This window comes from Gekko japonicus, unplaced genomic scaffold (genome assembly GCF_001447785.1).
Source record: "Gekko japonicus isolate JY-2015 unplaced genomic scaffold, Gekko_japonicus_V1.1 scaffold212, whole genome shotgun sequence".
NCBI lineage: Eukaryota > Metazoa > Chordata > Lepidosauria > Squamata > Gekkonidae > Gekko > Gekko japonicus.
In genome coordinates, this window is record NW_015161953.1 from 364,389 (window position 1) to 384,695 (window position 20,307).

Sequence of the window (20,307 nt, forward strand, 5' to 3'; positions counted from 1 at the left end):
AGTGTTCCCTCTAAGCCTCCAGCTCACACATTTTCGTCTTAGCTTGGGAAATGATAGTTCCAGAGCAAACTAATGTATGCAGCAACCAAGTCACTTGCTCACAACTTTAATGCCAAGCTCACAAAATAGAATTTTTGCTCACAAGATTCCACAGCTTAGCACTGACTCTGGTGCTCTTGCTGGCAATTCTCTGCAACCAGGCTGTGTCATCCAGAAGGGATCAACCCAACAGACAGAGGAATGGTGAGAAGCGAAGCTGGGGCGGCCCACCGGCGAGGAAAGGTGGGGAAGGGAGGAGCCCTGGAGACTGCAGGAGCGAGGAAAGGCAGAGGCAGGAGCAACCGAGAGGAAGGTGGCAAGGACAAGGGGCAGCAAGACGAGGGCCTCCCTCATGCACACTCGCACTCACCCTTTGCATGGCTTTCACGATCAAAACCAGCTCATAGCGGGGCATCATTAGAGATGGGGCTCGGGATCCTGAGAGCAGGATAAAGCGGCTGTGCAAGAGATGCGGAGATAACTGTAGCACCCACCTGACCCAGTCCCAGGCTGTACAGACAAGGAGTTGGTGGGCGTGTGTTGCTGTTTAAAAGGCGCCGGCAGCGGTGCACATTGCCTGGGGCCACCCCCTTTTGCTCTCATGAGGCGCCATGGCTGCTTCGCGCTTTCCTTCTCCCCCCTGACTCTGCTCCTCTCTTCTCCCTCTCCCTCCCTCCTCCACCCCTTCCTCACGAAGCCAAATGGTTCCCTTTCCCAACCAGCTCCTCGTTGCTCGTCACTTCGAGCAGATGGCGGTGAGAGAGGGAAGTGTTCCCTCTAAGCCTCCAGCTCACACATTTTCGTCTTAGCTCAGGAAGGGATGGCTCCAGAGCAAACTAATGTAGGCTTTTGGTGTGTGGGGGTGCAGTATGGTGCCCTGCTCTAGGCGAACGTCTAGTTCTCCTAGTGAGCGGGCCGGCCCTGAGCATCACTTGCCCCCGCCTGAGAGTTCCTATCTATACCTTGTGGCTAATAGCCACTGATGGACTTCTGTTCCATATGCTTATCTAATTCCCTCTTGAAGCTGTCCATGCTTGTAGCCACCACCACTTCCTGTGGCAGTGAATTCCATGTGTTAATCACTCTTTGGGTAAAGAAGTACTTCCTTTTATCTGTTCTAAGCCAACTGCTCAGCAATTTCATTGAGTGCCCATGAGTTCTTGTATTGTGAGAAAGGGAGAAAAGTACTTCTTTCTCTACCTGCTCTATCCCATGCATAATCTTATAAACCTCGATCATGTCACTCCTCAGCCGTTGTTTCTCCAAGCTAAAGAGCCCCAAGCATTTTAACCTTTCTTCATAGGGAAAGTGTTCCAACCCTTTTATTATTCTAGTTGCCCTTTTCTGCACTTTTTCTAATGCTATGCATTTTGATTTTACAAAAATATAACCTGTGAAGTACATGGGGAACTGCAATACTGTACTGTGGAGACTTCCTTGTTAATACAAGGCAGGGTTTCTCCTCCACCCCTGCTTACTTTATAATAACTTCATACTTAAAGGATACATTGACCATGAGAGTTTTTGAGGTCTTCTCCAGGGGGTGCAGTAGTATTCATCTTTTCAGCATTTGGAAAATGGCTTATCAATTGTCCTTGAAAATCTTCTCTCCGCTCATATTCCTTACCACGATATATAAATATTTTGTTCTGTAATAAAAGTTGAAATATTTTTGAGACTGAAAACAGGGTTGAAAGAAGGTATGATACACATTACAACATTATTTATAGTTTTCCTTTTCATTAGCAGTGAAGATGGATATTTGGTATACCAGTGGTGTTTTAGGATCCTAGTCAGCAATTACTTTTGTGGAAGCATACCAGGTGCTCTGTGGCATTGTTCTGTGTGTTCTCTTTGTTGCTTGCATTCAATATCCTCTGCACACATGACCCTCCTCAAGATGGTAAGTAGAAGAAGTACAACATGCTTGGAGGAATCCAGTGATAGCTGCAGGTAAAAGCTGACTGAATTGTCTAGTAAGATCCAGTCTAGAAGTATGAAGTTCAGACTGAAGAATTGTTGTGTGAAGACTGTGCTAACTCTACCGATTCTGCTTGTTGGCCTCTGACTCTTTTGACCAAACACCTCACACCTGTAATTTCTAGCAGCTGTTGACAAATCACATGCCAACTTTTGCAGTAGCACCCTTTAAATTCTTCCATGTTTTCCTGTGGAACGAGGGTTTGCTGTTTATTACTCCAGTTTCTTACTGTAGAAACAGTAAATACAATAATAAAAAACTGTTCACCTGCTTTGGTTTCTGACCTTATGCCTGACAACAACCCTACTTCTGCCTAGCAGCAGACTTAACCCTTTACCTTTGACCTGAACTTGACGTTTTTATGCTGCACCCAACAAATTCTGTACCTATCTCTGACCCTTTGGCTACCTGACCCCTGGCTTGACTCCAGTCTCTTAGTACCAGGCCTGACCTTCAACGTACGTCAGAGCTTGATAAAGGGCCAATTTGAGGAGAGGGAGGACAGAAGATGGGGAGAAAGAAACCCTTTCACCTAAAATTGGCAGCAGGATTAGTCAGGCCATTTGCCACAGTTACCACTTTCTCTCCCCAGCACTCTGAGTTAACAGCTGAGGACATGTGGCACCTCAGGGGCTTGATTTGACCATAGGATTTTCGGTTGCTAATTCCTAGTATACATAGAAAATAAAAGAAAGGAAAATAGTCAGTGCCCATTTGTGGAACTCAGACGCTGAAGCCACTAACAGCAAACAATGCTGCAAACATGATGTGATTTTCTATACATTTCTAAACAAATATACAAATATGAATGTCTTTGCAAATTATAATTGAAAAATATTAAACTATACTAGATTTGATATTAATTAAACTTATTGTTTTAATCTATTGATTATTTGTACTATTGTTACTCATTAGGATTATTTCAGCAAAAAACATCCCTTAATTATGACTGTTACGGAAGGATCCACACTACTCTGTTATCACTCTATTACTAACACAAAGTCTTCTAACCTTGAAAGCAGCAGGAAAAAAGCATACGCTGTATCATATTTCTTTATGAAACTGTGACATTCACTATTGTTACAAATGACACCTCAGACAACTGCAACAAAGAAATCCTGAGTACTGTGTAATAAAATGAAGATAAATCTCTCCTTCAGAGGATAGCTCTATTTTATTTGGCAGAGTGTTGTTGTTTTTAGATCTAAGTACAAATAGTTATTAAAGATTAAGTACATAAAGTAGATTCATATACCCTTAAAAATGTGGGGAACCCTTGGCCATAATATCCAACAGCAAAGTAGTCTGGTTTAGGCCTCAGAATTTTCATAATGTTTTCATAGAATTTGGCTTGCTGTATCTGAAAACAAAGTCACACAGTGATCACTCTAGCATCACACAACACAAAAACTGATTATTTCATAAACTAAGTAAAGCAGGTTCCTGAAACCATGACATGATGAGTTGTTGCAATGCCTGAAATCTAAAGCAAACACATCTGGATTGAGTCCTTCCCACAGCTTGATAAAGATTTGGCCCACTTTGGCTGCAATCACACACACACTAAACAACCCACTTTCAATCCAGCTGTACTCTGAGCAGGAGACAGAGCTGCTAGAGGGGTGAGTGAATTTTTTTTACTTGCTTTCAGTTGAGGGGATTCAGCTGAGGATATTGTGTGGAAGGACTGTGTTTGGGAGTGTGTGGAAGCGATTAGAGTTGTTACAGAGTCCTGGCTGCTTGAGAGAGGGAGAGGAAAAGGCATTGTTTGACTGTGATTGACTGTAATTCAGTATTTAAGAAAGCACCTTGCCAGAGGCATGAGCCTCTGGCATGAGCCGACGGGCGAGCTAAAGGGCTCTTTGCCTGTGGCTCTTAGCCTAGGGACTCTGTAAGAAGCCGAGGAAGAGCCAGAAAGCCAAGGCCCTAAGCTCCATGTCTTCCCAGTAAAGTAAGTTTTGACAAGGAAAACCACATAAATACAAATGGTTTTAAAAGGGGGATTATATTTACTTATTTTAAAAGAATTATGAAGCCAGAATGCCAGCAGGGGGTTGGGGGCTATCCAGTGTTTTGCACGGAGTGTCACATGTATGACTATCTGCCCACTGGACAGAAGTCTTGGGTGTGTGCTCGGTGCAAGGAACTCCTAGTTCTCAGGGAATGTGTTTGCTCCCTTGAGGCCAAGGTGGCTGACCTGGAGAAGCAGAGACAGTCAGGCGCACAGAAAAGACTCTTGGGGACTTGTTAGATATAGCCCACTCTGGATCTGGCAGCACCGCCGCTGTCAGGGACCATGGGGGTCAAGGGGAAACAGGGCACCGTGCTGAGGATAAGGGAAATGTGCCCTCAGAAGGGACCTCTTCCCCAGCTGGTGAGCGGGTATCCTTTCACACCAAGGAACCATCCCTGGGCAGGGTGGGAGGGGGGCTCTTGGTAGTTGGTGATTCGATCCTTAGGCAGGTAGACAGCTGGGTGGAGGACCCGCATACTGACTGTACGGTGACTTACCTGCCTGGTGCGAAGGTAGCGTACATTACGTGTGTTTTAGATAGGCTGGTAGATAGTGCTGGGGAGGAGCCAGTGGTCGTGGTGCATGTCGGCACCAACGATGTGGGGAAATGCAGTCGTGAGGTCCTGGAGGAGAAATTTAGGCTGCTGGGCAGGAAACTCAAGGCCAGGACCTCCAAGGTAGCCTTCTCAGAAGTGCTACCTGTTCCACGCGCAGGGCCGGAGAGACAGGCACAGATCAGGAGTCTCAATGCGTGGATGAGACGATGGTGTAGAGGGGAAGGGTTCAGGTTTGTTAGGCACTGGGATTCTTTTTGGAACAAGAGGGAGCTGTACAGGCGAGACGGTCTCCACTTGTCCCGAGAAGGAACCAGGCTGCTGGCGCTTAAAATCAAAAAGGTGGCAGAGCAGCTTTTAAACTGAATATTGGGGGAAAGCCGACAGGAGATGAAAAGTCTCTGGTTCGGGTTGGCTCATCTCAGAGAGATGAGGGGGTACCTGTTGCTTTTCTACAGGGAGGTGGATTGAAATTGTCCACAGAGGCCATGGCTGGTGACATGGACTGCCGGACAACGACTCGAGATAGCAAGAGGAAGGATGCAGGCTTAACTTGTAAGGGAAATTACAGCTGTTTCTATACAAATGCTAGAAGTGTCCGAGGTAAAATCGGGGAGTTGGAGTGCTTGGTGTCGGAGGGAAAAATAGACATTGTGGGTATTTCTGAAACTTGGTGGGATGAGGAAAATCAGTGGGACACAGTGATTCCCGGTTATATATTATATCGGAAGGATAGGGGGGGAAGGGTTGGAGGTGGGGTAGCTCTGTATGTCAGAGAGGGTATAAAGTCTAGAAAGATTGAGAGGCTAAGTGAATTGGATTCGCTTCTGGAAGTTCTATGGGTTGAAATAGGGGGGCCAAAAGGAAACTTAACACTGGGAGTTTGTTATCGCCCACCAGATCAAAAGATAGAGGAGGATTATAAAATGATGAATGCCTTAAAGATAGCAACTAGACAAAAACACTGTGTAATAATAGGTGATTTTAACTACCCACACATTGATTGGGTCAATATGTGTTCTAGCCGGGAAAAAGAGATTGAGTTTCTAGACACTCTAAATGACTGTGCTATGGAGCAGATGGTCACGGAACCTACCAGGGGAGAGGCGATCCTTGATTTGGTCCTAAGTAACACTCAAGACCTGGTGAGAGATGTAAAAGTGATTGCACCGCTTGGAAACAGTGATCATAATGTTGTTGAGTTCATCATTTGTACAAATAGAGAATTGGCCAAAAAGACTCACACAACCATTTTTAACTTTAAAAGGGGTAATTTCTCTGATATGAGGGGACACGTGGGGAGGAAACTGAAAGGAAAAGTAGAAAGGGTCAAAACAATTGGGGAAGCTTGGGATCTATTTAAAACTACGATCCTAGAAGCTCAAAAAATATATATTCCGCAGGTTAGGAAAGGCACAAACAGGTATAGGAAAAAGCCTGCATGGTTAACAAACAGAGTAATGGAGGCTGTAAAAAGTAAAAAGAATTCCTTTAAGCAGTGGAAAGCTAGTCACAGTGAGGCTGATAAAACGGAACACAGGCTATGGCAAATAAAATGCAAGTCTGAGGTCAGGCAGGCAAAAAGGGAATATGAGGAGCATATAGCAAAAAACGTAAAAACCAACAATAAAACTTTCTTCAAATACATTAGAAACAGGAAACCAGCCAGGGAGGCAGTGGGGCCCTTGGACGACCAAGGGGTAAAAGGAGTATTGAAGGATGATAGGGAAATGGCTGAGAAGCTAAATGCATTTTTTGCCTCCGTCTTCACTGTGGAAGATGAGAAGTGCTTGCCCACTCCAGAACCACTGATTTCAGGAGGGGTGTTGAAAGACCTGAGTCAGATTGAGGTGACGAGAGAGGAGGTCCTAAAACTGATAGACAACTTAAAAACTGAAAAATCACCAGGCCCAGATGGCATACATCCGAGAGTTCTGAAAGAACTCAAATGTGAACTTGTAGATCTCCTGACAAAGATATGTAATCTTTCCTTAAAATCTGCCTCCATTCCTGAGGATTGGAAGGTAGCTAATGTCACTCCCATCTTTAAAAAGGGTTCCAGAGGAGATCCGGGAAATTACAGGCCAGTCAGTCTGACGTCGATACCGGGTAAATTGGTGGAAACCATTATTAAGGAAAGAATTAGTAGGCACATAGATGAACAAAACCTATTGAGGCAGACTCAGCACGGTTTCTGTAAGGGAAGATCTTGTCTCACTAACCTGTTAGTGTTCTTTGAGGGGGTGAACAAACATGTGGACAAGGGGGATCCAATAGATATTATTTACCTTGACTTCCAGAAAGCTTTTGATAAAGTTCCTCATCAAAGGCTCCTAAGTAAGCTCAAAAATCATGGGATAGAAGGACAAGTCCTTTTATGGATCAAAAACTGGCTAGTTCATAGAAAACAGAGAGTGAGTGTAGGTGGGCAATTTTCTCAGTGGAGGGTGGTAAGCAGTGGGGTACCGCAGGGATCAGTACTTGGTCCACTGCTTTTTAACTTGTTCATTAATGATTTGGAGATGGGAGTAAGCAGTGAAGTGGCTAAATTTGCGGATGATACAAAGTTGTTCAGGGTGGTGAAAACCAGTGAGGATTGTGAGGCACTCCAAGGGGATCTGTCAAGGATGGGCGAGTGGGCGTCAACATGGCAAATGGGGTTCAATGTGGCCAAGTGCAAGGTGATGCACATTGGAGCCAAAAATCCTAAATATAAATACACATTGATGGGGTCTGAACTGGCAGAGACTGAGCAAGAGAGAGATCTTGGAGTTGTAGTGGATAACTCACTGAAAATGTCGAGACAGTGTGTGACTGCAATAAAGAAGGCCAATGCTATGCTGGGGATTATTAGGAAGGGTATTGAAAACAGATCAGCCAATATAATAATGCCCCTATATAAATCAATGGTGAGACCTCATTTGGAATACTGTGTGCAGTTCTGTATAAATCAATGGTACGACCTCATTTGGAATACCGTGTGCAGTTCTGGTCACCACACCTTAAAAAGTCTATTATAGCTTTGGAAAAAATGCAGAAAAGGGCAACTAGAATGATAAAAGGGATGGAACACTTTTCCTATGAAGAAAGGTTAAAGCACTTAGGGCTCTTTAGCTTGGAGAAACGACGACTGTGGGGTGACATGATTGAGGTTTATAAGATTATGCATGGGATAGAGCAGGTTGAGAAAGAAGTACTTTTCTCCCTTTCTCACAATATAAGAACTCGTGGGCACTCCATGAAATTGCTGAGCGGTCGGGTTAGAACGGATAAAAGGAAGTACTTCTTCACCCAAAGAGTGGTTAACACATGGAATTCACTGCCACAGAAAGTGGTGGTGGCTACAAGCATGGACAGCTTCAAAAGGGAATTAGATAAGCATATGGAGCAGAGGTCCATCAGTGGCTATTAGCCACAAGGTATAGATAGGGACTCTGGGGCAAGGGATGCTCGGTCTTCTTGGTGCTTGGGGGGTCAACAGTGGGAGGGCTTCTAATGTCCTGGTCCCACTGGTGGACCTCCTGATGGCACCTGGTATTTTTGGCCACTGTGTGACAGAGTGTTGGACTGGATGGGCCTTTGGCCTGATCCAACATTGGCGTCTCTTATGTTTTTATAAATGGGATGGAAGGGAACGAGAAATATTCCAAATAGTGGAGTAAAAAACCCAAAGCTGAAGTGCATATAACAAGATTCTAAAATATTTAATGTAATGTGGTATTTGTTCAATATGAATGGCAATGGGTTTTAAATTATGATATGCCTAATTTTTTTCTGAGATTGAAATCACTTTATAAATGGGATGGAAGGGAACGAGAAATATTCCAAATAGTGGAGTAAAAAACCCAAAGCTGAAGTGCATATAACAAGATTCTAAAATATTTAATGTAATGTGGTATTTGTTCAATATGAATGGCAATGGGTTTTAAATTATGATATGCCTAATTTTTTTCTGAGATTGAAATCACTTTTCCTCTTCTCTGTGGTTTAGAAATATAATGGATACCTGTGCTGACTGTCCACATGGGAAAAATGTATATAACTACATCACCATTTAATTTTCCATTAGTTGATTATTTAAGTCATTAAATTTGAGGAATTTAATTGGAAACCTTTCTTTCCAGCCTTATAATGTTAATTGGGCACATTTTAGGGCTTCTTCGGTTTTCTTTTTAAAAAGCCTAACTCTTCTCAACTGCATTAATTTTGACAACATCATAATAACCATTACAGAATTTACAGAACAGTTTAAGTGACCAGCCATATGTTTATTTAAGAAGGAGAGAAAGCAAAAGCCCATTTTCTCTCCTTTTGGGAATGGTTTACTATTTGTGAAACCTTAAATAAAAGTATACTAGGTTGTAATCAGTTTTAGTTTACACATGCATATTCATTACTCAGCAACTCAAAGACCAATTCTTAATCTACATTGGGTGCAACAGGCATGCGAAATCAAATATTTATTTGTTTGTTTGTTTGATATTACAGGCATAACTTTCAGTTCAGCTGGCAACAGATTATCAGTTAACAGTAAATGAGCACAGAGTACTCTACAGGAGCATGTGAATGTGTTAATCAGACTAATGTTAATAAAATGTCTTTGTATTAGAATCATGGGCTCTCTTTGAATCTCTGAAATCAACAACAGAAAGCCTGCCTGGTTTACAGAGCTGTATTCTTACCAGATTCTGGCTTAGAAGCTCATAGTCAAAAACTTCCATTTCGTATTGCTCTGCCAGTTCTTTGCATAAGGATAATGCTTCTTCCCACATCTACAACACAAGACATATATAAGTATAAACAGGGTGGAAGTGCCATTTCTCTGGGACTGGTATAAACCCCCTAATGAGGACATCCTTCCAAATACCATCTCCTATATATGATGCTATAACATTTCTACTCATAAATATCATGCCATAAATATTCCAAATTATGGTAATAAGCTTGCAACCTGAGACAACTCCTCATGGACACTCAGGTTAGATATACCAATTCTCCCTACACAAATACAAACACCATGTTTGGGCTTCAGTTATAAATAAAGTCACCTTTATTTTAGAATGGCAATTTTTACTGGTTCTGCAATATCTAAAGGAAGGATCAGGGGCAAATGTGATTTCCTGTACAAGAGATTCATGTGAAAAATAAAAATATATGGTTTATTATAGAAAGATACAAGCAAAATCCCAGGAGAAAATCATTCATATCAGCAGAAGTGATTGCATTGGACAAATATTTTTCAGTCTCCTATTACCTTTTCATAGTATTTTATGTAGATGCTAGAGTGAAGGACCCATGTCCTTTTAGAAGCCAAACTTACACACATCCATGTGTTAAGGTGTACAGAAACAGAATATTGGAATGACAACAGATAGCATAGCTATTTCTAAGAGAAGAAGTACAACCTCCAAGTTAGTTTGGGGAATGGTACTCAACAACATACCTATCTCCTTGAGTAAACAGACCCATATGTCACCCTTAACACACAGGATTTTAATGCATATAAAATAGGTTATTTAACCAAAGTAATATGATAATGCTTCCTCAGGCCCACTCTCCTTTCTCAGTATTTAGATAGTGATCTGTATTTGTTTGAAGTTCCTTTATTATGCTTGACCTAACTGTGTATCCCCAGTTCTAACAAAGAACGTGTTTGAGTATGTCTTCAACGCTTTGAAATAAATTTTGCTTTTCTTGGAAACGTGGATTTATTCTCGATGCTTGGGGATCCAACAATAGTGAACCACTTCTACACTAGACTGGTTAATGTTCACTTTCATACAAGCACATCCTTTGATTAAACACCATACATCCTAAGTATGAAACAACATCTAAAAATCTCATATTGGTCTTCCTAGTAACCAGTGCTTATGTAATTTCTCTCCACATTTCATTTTACCATGTCACAACCAAAACATTTTGAAAAGCAGTCTTCCATAATGCTATAATGAAACTACAAGGACTTTGGAATCCTACCAGAGCTATACAGAAGGTATTAACTGCACAGGGTCTAATTTACCCCTGACTCCTCAGGATATGATCAGGTCTTCTCAATCAGTCCTTCACTGAATGTAGCCTACCTCAAAGTACTACAATCTGCAGATCCTTATAGAGAAAAAATACTTTATAATTTACTTCAGATTGTGATTTATGGAAACCTACCTGGCTTTTTCAAATCTTGATGAGTTGGTCAGTTCTTAATGAAGACTCTCAGTATTGTGTGATGTAAGAGCTCTCTGAATCATAACAATATCTTGCTAACAAAAAGGTCATAGCTTGCATACAAGTTTATTAATAAAACTCACACACAAGATACTACTTCATTATTATAAAGACTAAAGCAGACTGCATAATAACACACAAATCCAAAGTGTCATCTCAACAAATGATCTGTTAGCCACACTTTAAAAAACCAAAATCCTATGAGACTGCATTTGCCATTTACTTGCAATAATCATCAAGAATTATGGTCACAGAATACTCACCAGAAATGAAAAATAAACAGAACTTACCTTTCCCTTGTCAAAGTATTCTATTATCTTCTCATACAAGTGTTCTTTCAGTTGCCGATGTGTTTTTGAAGTCTGAAACTCTGTTTGCATGACTTGAGGAGTGCACTGTTCATCAGACCACTGAGGAGAAAACAAGTACAACACATAACAGCTACATGGAACAATGATGCAACACCAGACTTTGCTCAGAAAAACTTGGTACAAACTTGAGTAAAAATGCATGCATTGCATGTCAGATACGAAGTGAGCAAGCAAATATTTTGGGTCATTTTTTAAAAAAATGCACATCTGTGTGTCTGTGTGTGTGTGTGTGTGTGTGACTGTATGTGTGCATGTATAAAATTATCACCATGGACAAATCCGTGGATACTTAAATGCAGAGACTGGAGCGATGAACAGGCAACACATATCTTTCTTCAAACTGGTGGAAAATCCCAGGTTTGAAGAAATTCTGAAATCTTTTTTTAAAATGGGGTTTTTTGAAACCTCCAACATGAAAAAGGAATGCCTGTAACTTGAAGAAAGAGTTGGCCTCAGTGGCCATAGCTAGGCAACCACAACAATATTTCCAGCATTCCAGTCTTGATTTCTATGAGTAGCACAGATTTAAAAGGAGAATACATTCTTCACTCCCTCCCTTTAATTTTCCAAGTGTATAGAATACTACAATACACAGCTTTCTCTGTGTTGTATCAACTTCTTGCTGTCTGTCAAACAATATTTCACTATGAATAAAATGTACATTTTAAACTTCATGGGAGAAAAATGTTACTGGGGCAGGAGAACAAAGTTTTAGTCCAATGGCACCTTTAAGACCAACAAAGTTTTATCTAAGGTGTAAGGTTTTGTGTGCAAGCATACTTCCACAGACAAATTGAAACTAAATTTCTTCAAGCCTTACATACAGGAAGATGTGGGGGCAGGGGTATTCATCTAGGAGAAATAGAATGTGGGGAAAGGATCATGTCCTTCACTGATGCACTCTCCATCAGTCCGACAAGATTTGTTTTACCATTTTAAAATGTCATAGTGGTATTAATACATGGATTTGTACATAATGTGCAGTTATCCTCTGAGGAACATTACAAAATGTCATGAGTTTATATGTATCTGATACATGAATTCCAGTTGATGGTCTAATTAGGATGCATGTTCTGGAAGACCAGACTCAAGCAAGAGAGCTTCAGCAGAATCTGGATCACTGCTCTCTAAGAGCTTAAAAAAAATGAAGTGAAATTCCAGAAGATAATGATCAGACTCTGTGTTTTGAAACAGGTGCCTAAATTACTGTGCAGGGCCCCAGTACTCAAAGTGAGGCCACAGTATGAGTGGGGGAAAAGACCTTATGATGTTTGTACCCTTGCATGATTTCACTAAGAGAGCCATTGTGGTGTAGCAGTTAAAGTAGCAGACTTGAATCCCTACCCTGCCATGGAAGGTTGCTGGGTAACCCAGGACCAATCAGACACTTTCAGCCTAACCTATCTCATAGGGTTGTTGTGAAGATAAAATGGAGGAGAGGAGAATAATGTCCTTGCCAGCCTTTCAACCTTTTCACAGCTAATAACATAGTCTATGAGGGCTGTTGAGTCAATTATGAAGCTAAGTGGCAATAAAAGGGTTAATCCCCCCAACAGATGTTCATCTGAGTTGGGTCCCATGCAGTAGCCTTGTTAAAATGCTGGGAAGATCTGATGGCATATATCTCAGCATTATATATGTTTTTGTCCTAAGCTTGTGAAGACTGAGGATGACACCCCTGCTTCTCTACTTCTTTAGCCTGACACTTTAAAAACATGAATCCAGAGCAACTGCTATACATTGTGCTATATGTGAGTCTGTGGAATAGTGTAGCAGTGTGGATCTTCTGCAAGCTATTTGCCTTGCCCTATTAAGAAACAAGCTAATGCTGGAATAGAAGCTATTAATTCAACTTAATCAAGCAGAATCACAATAGTGCCTTGACTTCCAGTTCCATTATAATGCAGATTTGTTCCTGCTTGTCTCCCACACTCTATTACTGTTACACCAAGGTATCCAAACAAGAGACAGCTTACTTTCAGAAGCCATGCATGAAGCAGAAGGGTATATGCAGCCTCAGTGTAATTCTCACAGTCCAAATGAAGATCCCGAAGTTTATACAAATACCTGTTAATAGGCAACGGGAGGACAACAGTAATATATATCGAGACTTCACAATTGCTTTGAGTTAATGAAGTGATTTTTTAAAATCATGAGTATTGCAAACACTGTTCTCAATACACAAACTTGAGCCCTCAAATAAAGTATTAGGACTGTCTCACATAGTAATCATTAAGACATTAAAATCTTTCATTTTGACTCGAAAAAAAAGCTGAGTTCTCTTAGGGCCAAAGGGCTGTTTCTCATTGGGAAAACGGAGTGCAGGAAAGAGTTAAGTTAACCTTTCCCAGTGCAGCAACACTGATACATTATCATGGGTTTCCCATAGCTGTATTTAGTAACATGGGCAATCCTAAGAACACTTTCCAAGGAGTAAATACTATAACAGGGACTTACTTATGAGTAGAACTGCTTAGTATTGTCTGAATTACATACTGTGGATCCGATTATGATTCCCAGCATCATGTGTTGTTTGGAGATGAAGTAATTTGTTTGTTTGTTTTTTAGATACAGATTTAAAATACAGCAAAAGGTTTTTTAAAAGACTTTGTTTAGAGCTTTTATTGTTCTGGGACAAAGGGGAAAAATATAAGGAACTAAAAAAACAGTTAAATTGCAAGCTCCACATATCTCCAGTTCACACTCTAGGCACAATCCATTTTGACAGGCCTGCCTGTCTTAATGTACGAGTTTGAAAGATGCTGGTTGGCTTGCTTTATAGAATGCAGAGTTGCCTGTATGATGAAAACAGAAAAATCCAGGTTGCACACCTGGCTAATCAAAGATGATGACCTCGGAATATGACATTATAAGAAAAATTGATTGTTTCACATATTGAAGGTGCCTAACTATCTTTATAATTGAAAGTATTTTTAAGGCTTTGATGTGTAGATTGGAAAAAAACTTTAAGCTGTTTCTGAAAAGAGCTCTCTAACTTCTAATCTATTTCCAAATAGTAGTGTCACATATATAAGACCCTGCAGCTTTTACAGTTTTTATCAAAATAAAAGTAGTAAAGATGGACTGTGTTCATCAAATTGAAATGTAAGCCTACTTTGCTTCAAAATTTATCTACAAAATATAATCACCATTTAATAAAAAAAAACCCAACACCAAAGTTGAGCATCTGGTTGATTAACTCAAACTAAATACTGAGGGGGAAATTGCAGTTAATGGATATGTATGATTGATTTGATTTATTTAATTTGTATCCCACCCTCCCGGCCGAGGCCGGCTCAGGGTGGCTTACAGAACACTTTGCAGAAGGCTCAACAATATTTTTATAGGTCTGTTGAGTCTTGGGATATTGCAAACTTGAAGTGAATGATGAGCTATCAGATATTTACCACAAATCTGCATAACATACTGAAGACTGTATGGCAGTAAAGCAATATTGCTGCCTCCAACACCAAAATCAGCAGAGCAATTACCATACCTTATATACATCTCTTCCCGGTTAATGTTCTTGTAGAAATTCTAGGGAGGGAAAATGAATGAAATGTGATAATCTTTTCACACAGAAGACTTTGTCATGGGTATTTTCATTGCACAAAAGCTGTATAACTTACACAAATGTTTCATTTAGAGAATCATTTCATCAGTGTGTCATGTTTCATCCCTACCATTTTAAAACTTTGATTAGGGTTTCTATTATTATAGGTCTTTGATTAAATCAAGTTACTATTAACAAGCGGGAATAATGCTAAATTTTTGCAACACCACAGAGTTAAACCCTACAAAAGTCACTTAGTCCTGCTCAGTGAAGATTACTAGCACAAGCACGAATGCAAAACTTAATGCAAGTCTTCATGCAAAGACTGGGATGGACTCCTCCCTATCTGACCGGCTGCCACAGAGCTTTTCCCCTCAGTTATTTTCCAGCTTTCTCTTCCACCCTCCCTCAGTTTGGGTTGTTACAGATTTGAATTTGGTTATTGGTTGGTTGTTTTCACTGATTTTTTCACAGCTTCAGTGGATAGTTTGGGTATTGGGATGGCTCCAATAGGAGGAAGGTTGTGCCTGAGTGTCCACCTCCCCCATTTGGGGACTCCCTTAAGGGGTCTTGAGGTGGAGCCACTCAGCTGCATGCCCAGTTGGGTGTTGTTGACTGGCTCTCATCACCAGGTGGCAAGTAAACAACACAGTAGCTGCCACCGATGTGACATCCTGGGGCTTGCCATTACTCAGTTTTACCCTCCAGAAGGCAGGATGGGGTTATATCGGGATGTCACGACAGGGCCAGTGGGCAAGGCAGAGAGGGAGAGTTTATAGTCCAGTCCAAGAGTCAAACCAGAGAGATCAAAAGAGTCTGAGCAAAAGTCCCAAGCACACAAAGCCAAGCCGTAGTCAAACGTTACCGATAGAGTTCAAACAAGCCAGTATCGTAGTCAGGAAGCGTAGCCGAGGATCAAGAGCCAGACTGGAGTCTGGCACCGGGAAATCAGTCAGAAGCCAAACAGAGTCAGAGGTGTAGAGCTTCTGGTCCAACAAACAAGTTTGCCAGCACAGTTTGCTAGCAGCCAGTGGTCTGTTCAAATAGCGTACTGGGTCGTTATCTCATTAGCACGGCTTCGCGAAGTCCTTGAGTCTGTTAGTAATCTGGGCTTAATGATCGCCAACCGTGCAAGCGTGCCTCCCTGTGCCTAGTTGCCCGCCGTCTCTGATTCCTTAGCCGGTCAACAGGTGGTGGAGAATCGGGTGGCGTGTTGCTGGGGCCAGGCATTGCCCGATCGGCTTCAGGTGCAAACTGTCCTGGGGTTTGGCATTCATCCTCCCCGGCACTTAGGTTTGGTGAGGACTCTCGTGCTTCTGATGATGTTAAAGGCACGGAGTCCTCAGTTTCAGAGCTCCCAGGCCCCGGGTCAGGTACAGGCATGACACTATCCCCCCCTCAGACCCCCCCCATCTTGAGGGCCAGGTTTGTCAGGGTAGGAGGCGTGGAATTGTCGGACCAAGTCAGGAGCATGAAGATTGGCGGCAGGTTCCCACAATCTACCAGCAGGCCCAATAAATAATAATATCCTTTCCAATCTATGAGGTATTGAAGAGTGCCTCGTTGGAGATGGGAATCGAGGATTTGCTGTACCTCATATTCTTCCTCATCATCAACCAAGACAGGCGGTGGTGGCACAGGTGGCGTGCCCTGGTTTGGGTCAGAAGAGGGCGACAACTGGAGTAGGGAACGGTGAAAGACAGGGTGAATCCGGAGGTGGTCAAGAAGTTGCAGGCGGAATGCAACAGGGTTGATCGGGGCGGTAATTCTGTAGGGGCTGATAAAATGGGCCTCCAATTTGCGGGAGCGGCCAGGAGTACAGAGATACCGAGTGGACAACCAGACTAGATCACCTACCATTCATTGGTCCTTCCTGCCGTTTGCGGTCAGGCACGAGTTTGCAGGCATCTTTAGCTTGTTGTATTTGCTCTTGGAGGAGATCATGTAATGCGAGAAGTTCTTGTATGTGGTCATCCGTGGCTGGGACGGTGGAGGAGGGATCATTAGGGGAGAAGAAACGTGGATGATGTCCATAGTTCGCTGCGAACAGTGTTGTCTGGGTGGAGGTGTGCACTGCATTATTGTATGCAAATTCTGCCAGCGGTAGTAACAAGTACCACTTATGCTGCTGGTAGCTGGTGTAGCACCGGAGATATTGCTCCAGGATGGTGTTGGTTCTCTCCCCCTGTCCATCAGTTTGGGGGTGATAGGCAGAAGACATATGGATCTCGGTTCCCAAGCTGCTGTGCAAGTCCTGCCAGAAACGGGAGGAGAATTGTGTGCAGCGGTCGGAGACGATACTGGTTGGGATCCCATGTAACCAGAAGACATGGTGTAGATACAGGAGGGCGGTTTCAGCCCCAGTCGGAATTTTAGCACACAGAACAAAGTGTGCCATTTTCGTAAACAAATCCACTACAACAAAGATGCAGGCGTGTCCTTGGGACTGAGAAAGGTCGACAATAAAGTCCATTGACACCATTTCCCAAGGACCGGACAGAGTAGGTAAGGGATGTAGTAAACCAGAAGGTTTGGCGGGGATGTCTTTGGCGTGGCGGCAGGTGTCGCAGGAGCTTACGTAACGATTGACATCTGCCCAAACGCGAGGCCACCAGAATTCCCGAGTTAACAGGTGGGCAGTTTTATGGTGCCCAAAATGTCCAGCAGGAGGAGCATCATGGGTGAGACAGAGAACTTGAGCCTTGAGAGGCCCCGGGGGAACATAAAGTCGGTCCCGGTGAAGCAGGAGTCTATCTCGGGTGGTTAGGTTTCCTGCAGCACCTTGCTGAAGTTCTTGGAGGCACTGTTGTGCCCACGCATCGGTGGCTTGGCCGATCCTGATGTCCTCAGCTAAGGATTGTGAACAGGTGGTGGCGGTGAAGACTGTGGGTGGCAGAATAGTGGCCTCTGGAGGTTCTTCTGCTAAAGCGGATGCATATTCTGGTTTCCGTGATAAGGCATCCGCTTTTTGGTTTGGGGTATGAGGGATGTAGGGTATCTTGAAATTGAAATGAGAAAAGAACAAAGACCAGCAGATCTGGTGTTGATTTAACCGGCGTGTGGATTGTAAGTGTTCCAGATTTCGATGGTCTGTGAGGACTTGGACTGGGTGACGAGCCCCTTCGTGATGGTGTCGCCAGACTTCGAATGCTACTTTGATAGCTCATACCTCTCTCTCCCATATGGTATAGTTGTGTTCTGCTGGTGTGCGTTGGCAGGAGTAGTAGGCACAAGGCTGTAAAGGCTAGGTGGATTTGTCTCACTGAGAGAGAACGGCCCCTATGGTGACACTGGAGGCGTCTGATTCGACAGTGAAGGGGAGTTGGGGGGTTGGGTATCGTAGCAATGGACCAGAGGCAAAGCAGGTTTTTAAGGTGGTGAAGGTATGGTCTGTCTCAGGTGTCCATTGAAATGGTTCTTTTGGCCGAAGTAGAGGTGTCAAGGGTGTTGTTAAGGCTGCATAGGACAGAATGAATTGGTGGTAATAATTGGCAAAGCCGAGAAGTCGTTGGACATCCTTTCGATTCTGAGGGGCTTGCCACTGAAGAATGGCTTCCACTTTCTTTGGATCCATCATGATTCCTTGTGGTGATACGATGTGGCCCAAGAACTCGACAGATTTCAGGTGAAATGCACATTTTTCAAGTTTGCTCGGAGGTGTTGGAGGACTTGTTGCACATGCTCAGTATGCTGGGTCAAGGAGGCGGAGTAAACCAAGATGTCATCTAGGTAAATAATCAGGGAGCAGTGGCGCGGGCAGTAAGAGATGCCTGCACGTACATCTGGCCGAACAGCTTCGGCTGTTCGAGCCCCACCGCGGCCGGGGTGAGCACCCGGCCCTTTGTCCCAGCTCCCGCCCACCCAGCGGCTCGAAAGCCCATTAAAGGGCGATTAGACTAATGGGTACCTGCTACTAGAGCGGGGGGCACCCGTCCCTGTGATGCAGCGGCAAGCGGCGAAGCGAAGCAGTGGTCGACGGCGGAGGAGGAGAAGAAATGGTGGTTGGTGAGGCGAGGAGCGAGCGATTGAAGGGGCCGGACCAGCTGGTGCGGAGGCGGAGCAACGCAGCAGGCCGGAGCCTCATCGGACAGAGGCCGCAGCGGAGCATGCGTGGAAGTGCGGTTGGTCCTGGCCGGAAATGAATCGCTACAGCCGGAAGAAAGGGAACTCCAAAAGACCAGCACCAGGAAAGGACGCCGCCGACTACCGCCCGCAAGAATAGGACAACAATCAAATGTAAGCTGCCCAGAGACCCTTAGGGGTTAGGGCGGGATAACAAATTGAAGTAATAAATAAATAAATAAATAAATAAATTAAATAATAACGAACCGGTCCAATAGATCTCGGAACACGCCGTTTATGAAGCGCTGGAAGACTGCTGGAGCGTTGGTCAAGCCAAATGGCATGACTAGATGTTCATATTGACTGTATCTGGTGCCAAATGCTGTTTTCCATTCATTGCCCAGGAAAGAGTGACCCAGGAAAGGCAGCAGCTGGATCGAGCGGAGGTGGAGCCGGAGCAACACGCTGACGTGGGATGCAGCGCGGCAGGAGCCGTCAGGACATTGGCCGAAGCTGCACCCAAGACGCGCCACTCCGACGGAGAGAAAAAACGAGACAGCCTGCTCGAGCCTGGCCGACAGCCGTCTGGATCACCGGAACAACAAGGAAGCTGCCAGAGAAGAACGGACGATGCCGAATAAAGGGTGCTGGTAGGCTACCCCCTCCCCTCACTGCATTGTGGCCCTAGGTAGGATTAACTACTACGCTGTAGTACTCTGTGAACCACTCTGAGACCCATTAGGGGTCATGGGCGGTATACAAATTACATGTAAATAAAATAAATAAATTGCCGGCCTTAATGCGCACTAAATTGTATGCACCTCAAAGGTCAAGTTTGGTGTAGATCTGTGCCCCTTTCAGATGATCCAGCAGTTCAGGGATCAATGGAAGCGGGTAACGATCTTGGATCGTGGTCTTAGTCAGGGCACGATAATCATTACAAAGGCTGAGATCCCCTGTTTTCTTCTTGACAAATAGGACAGGGGATGACAAGGGAGATATAGAAGGGCGAATAAATCCGCGTGCCAGGTTTTTCTCAAGATAGTCCTGAAGAGTTGCCAGTTCAGGTTCTGCCATGGGATATAAGCGGCCGTGGGTAATGGAGCATCCGGCAGTAGATCAATGGCGCAGTCGTAGGGCCGGTGTGGGGCAGTTGGTCTGCCTCCTTTTCGTCAAACACGTCTGCAAAGTCTTGATAGGGGGTAGGCAGTAATGAAGCAGTTCCCAGTAGAATGACGGATGACAGTGGTTCAGGGTGGACAACAGGAAACCGGTGTTCAGGGTTGCTGGACGGCAGGAGCGATGAAGGGTGGGCATCAGGGTAGCCAGGAAAGATCTAAGATGACAGGAAACCGAGGCATTCTCACAGTATCAAACTTTAATTGTTCTTGATGTTGGTGGACCCATAAGGTGAGAGGCTGAGTTTCATGGACCACCGGTCCTGAGCAAAGTAATCGTCCATCAATAGCTTCGACTACAGGATGTCCCCCGAATCTAGCATGGCATGGATA

General features: G+C 43.7%; 1 protein-coding gene across 1 annotated transcript in view; it reads right to left on the reverse strand.

Moving 5' to 3' along the window:
• DOCK2 (dedicator of cytokinesis 2) overlaps positions 1-20,307 on the reverse strand; it is a 556,464-nt gene that overhangs the window by 58,387 nt on the left and 477,770 nt on the right. Inside the window, exons 36-41 of the mRNA XM_015429463.1 lie at positions 14,678-14,718; positions 13,158-13,248; positions 11,101-11,220; positions 9,271-9,360; positions 3,276-3,380; positions 1,547-1,688 (exon numbers count right to left, since the gene is read on the reverse strand). Coding sequence (XP_015284949.1) covers positions 1,547-1,688; positions 3,276-3,380; positions 9,271-9,360; positions 11,101-11,220; positions 13,158-13,248; positions 14,678-14,718 — 589 coding nt within the window. The remainder of the gene's footprint in view (positions 1-1,546; positions 1,689-3,275; positions 3,381-9,270; positions 9,361-11,100; positions 11,221-13,157; positions 13,249-14,677; positions 14,719-20,307) is intronic.